Source organism: Mandrillus leucophaeus, unplaced genomic scaffold (assembly GCF_000951045.1).
Source record: "Mandrillus leucophaeus isolate KB7577 unplaced genomic scaffold, Mleu.le_1.0 Scaffold1189, whole genome shotgun sequence".
In the NCBI taxonomy this organism is placed as follows: domain Eukaryota; kingdom Metazoa; phylum Chordata; class Mammalia; order Primates; family Cercopithecidae; genus Mandrillus; species Mandrillus leucophaeus.
In genome coordinates this window covers 258,722-270,765 of record NW_012100198.1, presented here as the reverse complement: position 1 = coordinate 270,765, position 12,044 = coordinate 258,722, and the positions used below count along the sequence as shown (strand labels likewise).

General features: G+C 40.2%; 1 protein-coding gene across 1 annotated transcript in view; it reads right to left on the bottom strand.

Moving 5' to 3' along the window:
* Positions 1–420: 420 nt before the first annotated feature.
* Positions 421–12,044, bottom strand: part of FAM102B (family with sequence similarity 102, member B) — a gene marked incomplete at its 5' end in the record, with an annotated part of 42,615 nt that continues 30,991 nt past the window's right edge. The window contains 6 exons of the mRNA XM_011965935.1: positions 421–606; positions 5,789–5,858; positions 6,647–6,774; positions 6,867–7,056; positions 7,189–7,284; positions 11,047–11,150. Coding sequence (XP_011821325.1) covers positions 564–606; positions 5,789–5,858; positions 6,647–6,774; positions 6,867–7,056; positions 7,189–7,284; positions 11,047–11,150 — 631 coding nt within the window. The remainder of the gene's footprint in view (positions 607–5,788; positions 5,859–6,646; positions 6,775–6,866; positions 7,057–7,188; positions 7,285–11,046; positions 11,151–12,044) is intronic.

Genomic DNA, 12,044 nt, shown 5'->3' with positions numbered 1-12,044 from the left:
GCACATCACATGTTTCAATTGTAGTCTAACATTTTCTCAAAGCATGAACACCCACGCTTTATACAATGCTGTAGGTAGTGAAATAGGGAAGATTTCCAGAACAGGAATTGTGCCTATCTTGACAAATCTATAGGGTTTAAGTTATATTCATGTACTGTCTCTCAAACTAAAAAACCAAACCATAGAGCCCAAATCTATTGAGCACCTTGATCACAGATTTTTACACTTGAATCCTAAAATGATATTCTGATGTGTATAATGCTGTTTTCTCCACTGGGGTGTTCTAAAAGACAAAGCAGGCTTTTTATTATCATGTGCAGTGACCACAGAAGCCAGGTGCTTCCAAGGCACACAGCAGCATGGTGCCTGGAGACTGCCATGCAGATGTTCCCCTTTGGTGGCTGGTACAGGATGGTGGTGGGTCCTTCCAGAGAAGAAATCAGCATTGGCTTTCCTCTTGATAGTTGAGATTCATTTTCTATTAAGTGCTTGAATAAAATGCCTTGATACATCAACTACTCACATCTTAAATCCACTGGGAAATGTTTTCACCGGCTTGACTTCTAGCGTTTGATCACAACTTGTTCATAAGCTCCAGACCCCACCCTAAAACAGTAGAGGAAAAAAACTTCAAAATTTTGAGCTGTAGTGTTTGAAACTGTTTCAAGTAACCTTGTCCCTGGAGAGATGGGGCATTAGGTATTTTTCTACTAGATTTGATTTCCACAAGGTTTAAAGGCATCATGGATAGAAACTATGTGAAATATTAAATGTTTATAATTAATACATTGGATTAGTGTAGATCCTGATTCTTTTGCACTTATTCCCAAAATAATGTATTAGAATTTCCCAATTCTTGACCAATCAACAAACGGTGGCAAGAAGTGCTCCTCAAACATGTTTATCTATCCATTCTAAAATCGGTCTCATCCAAGAGCATATGTTGACTCTGGCAGTGCATCAGGACTCCCACTGAGTTAATGATGATGGTCTTCAGCTGTCATAATATTGTGGCGTTTTCATGACAGTGTTTCATTCTGTTGCCCAGATGGAAGTGCAGTGGCGTGACTGAAGCTCACTGCAACCAGAACTCCTGGGCTCAAGCAATCCTCCTAACTCAGCCTTCCAAAGTGCTGGATTACAGGCATAAGCCACCATGCCTGGCCCATTACTGCCTAAAGTTATCACCAGGTACCCATTTCCCAATTTGTCAAGATGTCAGGGTATACCTTACTACTGGTCATTTCACCCTGAGTGTGCCTGAGTTTAGTAAGCCCAGAAGCAACCACCATGACTAGTGTCTCCCTTAATGACATTTTAAGAGGAAATTCTAAACAATGGAAGTAAGGTAGCAGTGATTACTAGCCCACCATGGACTTGACTGGACTTCTCAGTTGACTGCCCAGAAACTCCTTTTCTCACAGATTCATTCTACAGAAGAAATAGGAACTTCCTCAACAGAATGCCAGTGAGCACCCATTCATACCTACAGAAAATCAGAATTTGAAGAAACCATGGTGGGCAGCACGGCACACTGGCTTTTAGATGCCCTTTTAAAAATGTTCTGCCTCTGGCCATGATGAAGTAACAGGAACCAGACTTTCCCTCCTGCCTTATATAATTAGAAAACTGGATAGAATGAGTGAAATGACAGTTTGCACATACTAGACAACAGGCAGTGCAGGACTGTGGTCCCAAGAAACAAGAAATAAATGAAGAGAGCCCAACAACCGCCCCAGCTAGCTGCCTGAAGCAGTTTCCTTCAGGATCCTCCGAGCCTGCAGTGCAGAGAGGAAGACCCCAAATACAGCCTGCTGGTCTCTCTGAGTGGAGGAGTCAGAGGTCAAAGCTCAGAGGGGCTGGGGACTAGAATTTGTAGACCAGAATAACAGAAGGAGGGGTTGGGGAAAACAATGGCTTGAGAATTCCAAATTTGATGAAAACTGTAAACCCATAGATGGAAAAGCTTGATGAACCCCAAGCAGAATAAACACAAGGAAAAACATACCAAGGCACATCATAGCCAAAGTGCTAAAAACCAGTAATAAACAGAAAATCTTAAAAGCAGCCAGATATATATAAAAGACAAATCACATACGGAAGAATAAAATAAAAATACAGACAGACTTCTTGTCAGAAAAAATCTAATGTCCCTAAAGACAAGCAGGCAGGTGCATGCAGGTCCCAGTAAGAAAACCCAAGTGGGCCAGGCTGTATCCTGGGCAACACAGCAAGACCTCATCTCCACACAAAGTTAAAAAAGAAAAGCTGGGCGTGGTGGCTCACACCTGTAGTCCTAGCTACTCAGGAGGCTGAGGCAGGAGGATCACTTGAGTGCAGGAATTGGAGGCTGCAGTGAACTGTAATCACATCACTGTGCCCCAGCCTGGGCAACAGAGTGAGACCCTGTCTTTCAAAAATGAAAACCAAAAAACTTTACATAAGTCATCTAATTTAATGTTACATCCTATGAGTTCAGTATCTTATTTATCACTCTCATTTTATAGGCAAGGAAACGGAGACTTACAGAGGTCAATAATATCAATCAATAGTGGAAGAGCTAGGACTTGACCCCAGGCAGTCTCATAAGACAGTCCATGCTTTGGATCATTTACTATTTAAATTCCTCTTGGTTGAAGGCTTGGCACAACAGCTCATGCCTGTAATCCTAGCACTTTGAGAGGCTGTAGTGGGAGGATCACTTGAGGCCAGGAGTTTGAGACCAGCCTGGACAACACAGCGAGACTCTGTCTCTACAAAAAAAAAAAAAAAATGCTGAGCGTAGTGGTACCCGCCTGTAGTCCTAGCTACTCAGCAGGCTGAGCCTGGGGTTGAAGACTGCAGTGAGCCGAAAGTGCATCACTGCACTCCAGCCTGGTGACAGGGTGAGACCCTATCTCTTAGAAAAAAATACCATTTGGTTGGAACTATATTTTCTGCTGTTCCTCTACTTAAATTAATAAAGCCCGGGTTTACTGAGTATATTATGTCATTTGCCCTTTAAAATTACTCCATGAGATAGGCATGGTTATTCCTACTTTTCAGCAGAGATAACTAAAATTCTATTGAAGTTAAGTGATTTACTCAGGCCCCATAAGTGGTCTGGCTAGGATGTGAACCCAAGTCTCTAACTCAAAAACATATGTTCTCTCCATCCTTCATACCACTGTCCTTATAAATGTTACTTTTCTACCTGGTTCCTCCTGCTACTGGTCTCTCCTTGCTCTGATCTACCCTTCAAATAATAGCCAGTTATTTTTCTAAAATGCCAATCTGATAGGTCACTTCCCTGCAAGGACAGCCAATGGCTCCCCACTGTGAACATGAGAAGAAGAAACTTTGTTATGGCAAGTGAGGCCCTTTACAGCCTAGCCCAGAAATGCTTGCCATCCTCATGCCCTTAAATACCTGTTCACAACCCCCTCTCCTCAGAAGAACCTGAACTGTGTTATACTATTAATGTGTTAAGTACAATGGGATTTGGTAAGATATAGTAAGATATAGTGGTTAAGTACAATGGGATTTGGACTCAAAGAGACATGAGTTTTAATCTTGGTTTTACCACTTACTAGTTTTAAGGCCTTGGGCAAATTACTACTTCTTCTTCTTTTTTTTTGTTTTTGAGACAGTCTCATTCTGTCGCAGAGGCTGGAGTGCAGTCGTACAATCTTGGCTCACTGCAGCCTCCATCTCCTGGGTTCAAGTGATTCTCCTGCCTCAGCCTCCCAAGTAGCTGGGATTACAGGTGCCCACCACCACGCCCAGCTAGTTTTTGTATTTTTAGTAGAGACGGGATTTTGCCATGTTGGCCAGGCTGGTCTTGAACTCCTGATCTCAAGTGATCCACCCGCCTCAGCCTCCCAAAGTGCTGGGATTACAGGTGTGAGCCACCACATCCAGCCTAAAATTACTTCTTTGTATCTTTGTTTCCATTAAAAAAAACCCACCAAACTAATTGTAGTATGTTGTGAGCACTGAAAGATACTATATAAGAATTGGATAAAAAAATATATATGTACCTGTGCTTGGCATATAACTAACAAATGCTCAATGCTACCTATAGTTGCTATATGTTTATTATAATTATATATAATAATAACTGTACTTATAAACTCATTCTATTTGTTCCCATTACCAGGAGTATTCATATTCATCATATTCACCTTATAAGACCCCACTTATTTTTTATTCTCCCAAAGTCTCTCTTCAAGTGTGAACTCTGAGGTCCTGTTTCTGTTCTCTCAAACTTCCCTCTACTTCTCTATTACAGTATTTATTATAATGTTACGATTTTTAGTTTGTCCATCTCATCTGTAAGAAAGAGTCAGACAGTAAATATTGTAGGCTTTGTGGGCCACAGAGTCTCTGCGGCACCACTCAGCTCTGCTACTGTAATGCATCAAAGCAGCCATAAACACTACACAAATAAACAGGCATAGTTGTGTTCCAATGAAACTTTATAAATACAGGCAGTGGGCCAATTTGGCCTATGAGCTATAGCCTGCCAGCCCCATGTGCTAGACCATAAGCCGGCAGAGGGTGAGCTTGGTCTTTTCTACTTGCATTCTTACCCAGAAATTGGCCCAAGAAACAGTTACTGAATTTAATGAGCAGATGAGTCAATTAAAGATCTAAATAGTGTTACATCTTCTGTAAATCCCTTTTCACATTACTCCCTGGAAGTAGTTTTATATGTCTCTGTCTTACCTACCTATAATATCTGATTGTAGTTAATTGTTGATGTAGGTTTTTGCTGTTAGTCTATTTTTGAGCCTTGTAATGTGCTGGACAAATAGGAGGTACTCATTAAAATGAGTATTAGTAAAAGAAATGAATGCAAAATTCTTTTAGGTTTTGAGCATGAGAGAATAAAATAACTGTCTTGGTCCAAGGGGCTCCCCACTGAAACTGTGACTCACTCTGTAGTTTTGCAGGGACTCTACATAAATATGACATGGAATGGAATTAGGGGTGCACAGAAGTGTGGGGAGCAGGCTGTAAGGAGCAAGGGAGTGATCAGAATTCCTACACTGTCCTCGGTGTCTGTGCTCACTGTTACCTGCTGCAGTGCTGATAATCAGTGGTAAGTCTGGCAGGTGACTTTTCTTCATCTGCATCTGAATAACTAGCAAAACGGTATTTGGTTTTCAGAACTTTTCTTAATATGTATGGCAGTGGGGTGGAGAAAAGGAGAGTACAAGAAAGGTTAACAGCAGCTTAAGTTGCTCAGTGGCTGTGTAACTGCTCAGAAAAGATAACACCATTGACTGGGAATGTAATTTTGCTTTGCTCTTCCTAAAATATCAGACTAGTGATGTACAGTGGCGCATGCCTATGGTCCCAGCTACTCAAGAGGCTAAGGCAGGAGGATCACTTGAGCTGAGGAGTTTGAGGCTACAGTGATCTATGATTGCACCACTGCATTCCAGCCTGGGAAACAGCACTGTCTCTAGAAAATAAATTAATAAAAAATTAATGTTTTAAAAGACTAAGAACTCTTTTCTAAATGTCCTTTTATATTGCAGCTTTCCCAATGGTCTACTGGTCCTTGACTAATACACTTTAAAAATACTTCTAAGGAAATTAAAAACTAATTTATAAAATATAATGTCAAACATATCCAGAATAAAGGAAACAGAGCTACGCTAAGAGCTGTAACTCTTCTTATGTAACTACTGCTGTGTTTCCTAGCTTCAGCCTAATATAAACTTTGCAACCATCATCCTCTACTCATGATTAAAAAAAAAATTAGTCTATATTTTAATAAGACACTATTTGTACTACTTACCTATTTGGAAGATGATGACTGCCAAAGGTTGTACTTCCCCCAGGACCCACAAATAGCCTTAGTCCTTCTTCTGCAATACACATTTAAAATGTTTGTTACATGCACAATTATTAGACTATTGTCAAATAGTATTGATATTGTAATAATCCATATTTTACAATTCAGTTTATTAAAGAAATAAACAACTTAAAAACCAAAGTTACATACACATGTTTTAAAATAGGCAATTTAAAAGATACTCTAAAGGTTATTGCTCACCAACTTTTCTAAAGCTCTTTTTCTTTTAGCTGAGTAATGGAGATAGCTCTTCCTACAAATTTCCATAAGTAAGGTTTAATTATTTCTCTTTACACCCAGCTACATAATGAAAATAAGTCCATTGTTAAGTGCTTTCTATTCACATCAACATGAGTAATTATATCTTTCAAATTGGTGGCATACAAATTTTCAGTTTCAGTGAAAATTCTAAGGAGGGAATGAAGGATTCCATTATTCACTATTGTTCTAAGACCACCTCCAAATTACAACGGTGGCTTAAAGCACTTATAACAAAAGCAGATGTAGATACCTATCATTAGGTATACAAACATTGTAGACATCTGGGCATAATTAAAAACACAATACATGTTTTATTTAAAATTGATCACTTTTAACTAAAATGTGTTCTTTTTCTAAATTCAATAATCATTCTCATTAATAAATGAGTTATAAAGTTATCTTGAGATTTTTATGGGCATGAAATTTACTATACAAATATGCAACAGTCATATCATGATGTTCTGAGCCTCTTTACTGCTGACTACACAGATTACAAAAACCTGGATTACAGGAATCTATGCTTAACAGTTATCTACACACCTTCAGCACTGGAATCAAGGCTGAAGTCTTGACTTTGTAATATTTTCTCCACAATGTCATCTGCATCCACCCTGGTGTCATCAACTCGCTTCAGCTGAGATTCTACAGAATCTTGTTTCACTGGGCATCTTTGAAAAGAATTACATTTTTTCCTTTTTATTATGTTATGAAAACAAAGTTTTTTTAAAATTAAAATTTATTCTTTAAACTAAAAGGATACCTGTTGAGTTTTTCTGAAGCTGTATCTTCTTTATCAGCTGTATCAAGATTTGGCTCAGTGATTTTCTGCTCGATTTCATCACATGGCTCTAGAATACTTTCAACTCCTGTTGATGTGCTTCCCACTGAGGTATTTCTTCTGTGGCAGAGCTCAGAGAAACTAGATGACCGGGAGTGACATGTGCTATACCCTGTCAGAGAAAATCACCTTGGATATCATACTCATATCAAACACTCTGCAATCTGACATCCTTCCCCCACACCACAGCAGTTTCAAGTCCCTTTGGAACAATAAGGAATTTAACTTCACTGTTAGCCTCTACCTGATACTTTTGACTGCTGGCTTGCATAGCTTGATGTTCTAGAATGTCCACAGGCACCAAGTTCGTCTGGAACAGAGGCACTCTTTGCTGAAAGATCTGTAATATGTCATAACATGATGTCATTCTTATTGCCAAAAAGTTAACGGTCAACTTGTATTCTAATCTGCAGACTTTATAAACTCTGCCAAGTTCATTATCAAAACAGTAAGCTACAAAATAAGATATATCCTTTTAAGTCAGTACAATGGAAATAACTGTATTGCAAGAAATACAAAGTATTTAAATACCTTAGTATTACATTTTTCATAACATTAAAAAAATTATTTCGGTCCTTATTAGTTCAGTCCATGCAATAAACTCCTGTTTTTCAAAACATTTAACAGCACTCTATCTTAAAACTGCTATAGTTTTAGTGTTCAGTATTCTCCAATAAAAACGACTCTGATGTATTTTTTTTTTTTTTTTTTTTTTTTTTTTGAGACGGAGTCTCGCTCTGTCACCCAGGCTGGAGTGCAGTGGCCGGATCTCACCTCACTGCAAGCTCCGCCTCCTGGGTTTACACCATTCTCCTGCCTCAGCCTCCTGAGTAGCTGGGACTACAGGCGCCCGCCACCTCACCTGGCTAGTTTTTTTGTATTTTTTAGTAGAGACGGGGTTTCACCGTGTTAACCAGGATGATCTTGATCTCCTGACCTTGTGATCTGCCTGTCTCGGCCTCCCAAAGTGCTAGGATTGCAGGCTTGAGCCACCGCGCCCAGCCTGATGTATTCTTATAAATATTCACAAAATTGGTAGGTTTTAGTGTGGTTTCTAAGCAAATACTGCTTCCTTAAAAATCCATCACAACAACAAGCTAAAGAGTACTCTATTACTTTAATGTTAGTGTTGCTAGTGCTAGGCTATAATTTGGGCAATGTCTGTGGCTTAAATCAACACAGCATGGGATGTTGCACTGAGAATAAAAGTTCTTAAGAAAGTGATTATAGTATTCAGATTCAAAGTAAATGTACAAAAGGCAGTGTCAAAGCCATTTCTAATAGTTTCTGATCATGTGTATATTCCAGGTGCCAATTATATATTTTCAGAACCAGGCTTCTTCCAGAGAATGCAAAACTGTGACCATTTTCCCTAGGGCACAATCATATTTGGAAACAAGAACTGTTTTTAACATAGAAGCAGAAGGAAAGCAACTGAGTAACATAGCTATTATAGCAACCATTCTATAAATGATACTGCATGCAGTTGGACTAACAAATGCTGCAAAACAAGGAAGCTACTGGAGTAACCTGGTCCTTCTGCAAAGGTTTCTCATTTCTGGACAGAGTATAAGGGGCCCAAGCATCTCTACAGTGGTCCAAACCCAAACATGCAGCAAAATCTGAACTCAAAAAGTTAGTTCATATCAAGAGTTATGCACCGCTCTTTACTTCTGGGTTTGGCTCAGATCTTAAGTCATCCACATATCTTCTGGTTTTCAAAATTTATTCATTCAATCAATATTTATTAATATGTTACCAAGTCAGGTGCCTAATACTGTACAAGGTATAGGAAGTACAAAATAAGTAAGACAAAATACATGCTTAGAGTTTACAGGTAGAAGCAAAACTTATACAATGTGGTAAGTACAAAAATACAAGCACCAAAAGGCAGCTGTTAAGAGCGCCAAAGGACAGTGCATCTGACACAAACTGGTAATAGGGGAAAGACCTCACAGAGGAGGTTAACCCCAGGACTTGAGCAATGTTTGGGAACTTCTGAGCAAGGAAAGGCACCAGGAAGAGCATGCCTTGTTTGTAGGGAAGCAGATTGTTTGGTAAAGTTGGTATATAGGGTAGTGTAGTATAACAACTGAGGGAAAAGAGGCTAGAAAGATAAGTAGATGCCTGTTGATGAAGAACTTTCTATGAGTTTAAAGAAGGAAACAGTTCAGTGGCTTCAAGGAAGGGTGTGATATGATCAGATCTATATTTTGGGAAGAACACTTTGGCAACAGGATAAATGGGGGGCATATGAGTGAAGGTTTTCATAGTAATCCGGCTGAGAGTGAGAGATGTTTCATAGGTACAAATAGCAGGACTCAATAACAAAGCAGAAGTTTGTGTCAGGAAAACTGAGGTAGAAAAGACAGGAGGAAAAGGTAGGAAGACTTGTGCTAGATATGCGGAATTAGACACCTAAGGATGCCTATTCAACAGTCACTCAACATCTACTGTGTCCCGGGCCTTCTGCTGGAGATACAGAGATAAATAAGACCTGATCATGAAAAACTTAAGAGTCTGGCTGGGGAGAAAGAGAAACAGATGGATTTCAGTGTAACATTTGGTATGAAGTGGACCTTTCCCCAAAGCATTTGATCACATTTACATCAAACAATCACGTTTACATTTATGTGACAGATAAAGTCAAGGGTATAGATGGCATTGCTCAAGGAAGTGAGGGGACCAAACCCTGTGGAACATCAATATGTAAAGGGAAGTCGGAGGAAGATGAAGAAGACTCTAAGAAGCTAGAAAAGGAAAGGTCAGAGAGGAGCCGAGGGAAGAGAAAGCGTCAAGAAAGAATAACTGGCCATCAGATGAGACCAGAACAAATATCCACAGGAGTTGACAATCATGTATCTGGGGATAGCATCAAGAGAGGGCAGACAATGGAAGCCAGATGGCTACTGTGTTCAGGAATAAATGGTATATTCTTTCTAGAAGTTTTGGCTATAAGAAATGTGTGGTACATATATCATCTCTTGCTGATCTCTCTCTCTCTCTACACACACACACACACACACATACACACACAGACAGAGAGAGAGAGAGAGAGAGAGAGAGAGAGGTCTCTATATATTTGGGGCAGGGTGGGGAAAGACACAGAGCATGTGAGCACATGTGCCAGCCTGCTGGAGCCTAAGGGAGAGCAGTAGATAGAGAAGGATGTAGGGCTAAGGAGTTTTTGTTTTTATTTTTTCAATATGAGAAAGAATTCAGAATATTTACATGCTGAAGAGAAGGAGCTAATGGAATGGTTACAAGTTCCCAAAAGATCCACTGATCCCAAAACAGGACATTTCAGAGTCACCATTATTTATAAGAAACCATATATTTGCATATTTTAAAAGGTAGTGAAAGGGTTAATTATATCACTTCATCTTTCTTTCCCTTCTTTCCAACAATACATCCTGTTCCCGTAATACTGAAGACAGAGGGAAGCTCCTAAGTCCTTTTCCTCCTGTGACCTTGACATTTTCCCCACCACGCTTTTACTTCTGGAGCAGATTCTGACTGCTGCCAGAAGTGTGCCTGGAAATGTGCATCTCAAGGTGTGGTCAGGGACTAGCAGCATCAGGGTCTTGTGGGAATGTCTTAGTAATACAAAACTTCAGGCTCTAAGCCAGATCTACTGAATCAAACACTCTGGCTGCTGCGCCAGCAACCTGTGTTTTCACAAGCCCTCCAGGTGACTCTGATGCACACTAGGGCTTGAGAACCACTGACAGAGGGAAAACGATTCATGGAAGAGGAGCAACACCTGAGAGGCAGAAGTTGCTTTACAGAAGTTGCAGGGTAATGGAATAGGAAAAATGGAAAAAATCCTGTAGTATTCTGTTGTACTTGTTGGGGGTAGATGCATACAGTGATGACCGGAGTGTCATTGTAACATCTAGTTTTTAATCTGTCAGAGCACAATACTTTAGACTAAATAAAGCACTGGACCAACCAAGAATTACATAATTAAAACTGCTGATTCTTATTGGCCTGTTTCAAGTCAAATATCCACACAATTTTAAATCTGGAAGGGCTTTGCGAATTTTTAGGGCATCAAGTAGTCTCTCACAAATTACAAAACCAGTAAGCCACACATCCATACCTGCTATTCCAAGATGCACTTTGAGAGTCTCTCCACCTTTTCTATCTTCTTGCAAAGATTCAGATTCGCCAGCAATTGGTATAGACATTGAAGTGGAGGGAGGCCTGTAAAAAACATTTGCAAACTGGAGTTGTGGGGGAGCCTCAAAGTTGGCAACACTGTCATTGATTGGTAAGCTGAGGAAGCCCTGGCATAAACTGCTGGGTAATGTTACCCCTTTGAGGGTGAAAGTCATAAAGATCAGCAGATAACGTATAAGCATCTTTTCAAACTTGAATAAAATTCATAAGAGAAAAAGGTTTTTTTTCACATAACAAGAAAAGGGCATTGTCTCCATAGAGTCCTAAAAAGAGAGGCCTCTGTCAGTGTGAACCTGGCACTGGTCAAGGGAGTGTTGCTCTAACTGTCAACTCAGGACGGCACCTTTCAGCTGAGGAAGACAGCGCCAAGCCCTTTTGAATCAGGCTGGGAGGAGAATGCCTCATGCCTCCTGCTTCAGAGCCTGTGTTCCCTGGCTGGCTCCACTCGCTTCTTGAATAGTATCCACGGTTTTATCTTCTACCTTCATCTCTGTAAACAGTTCATCTGCCCAGGGAGAGTCTACAGAGAGGCCCAGTTGTTTAGATTTGCTTTTTGGATTGGATTCTCTGGGAGTAGTAATGGATCTGTTTTCATTGGTTAATTCAAACTCCTATTCCACGTAAAAGCTATGAAGCAAGGAGGGGTAAGTTTAATTTCGAACAGTTTTTTTTCTTTAAAAAATTTTGGCCAGGTGCAGTGGCTCACGCCTGTAATCCCAGCACTTTGGGAGGCCGAGGCGGGTGGATCACCTGAGGTCAGGAGTTCCAGACCAGCCTGGCCAACATGGTGAAACCCAGTCTCAACTAAAAACACAAAAATTAGCCAGGCATGGTGGCGTGCATCTGTAATTCCAGCTACGCAGGAGGCTGAGGCAGGAGAATCGCTTGAACCCAGGAGGCAGAGGTTGCAGTGAGCCG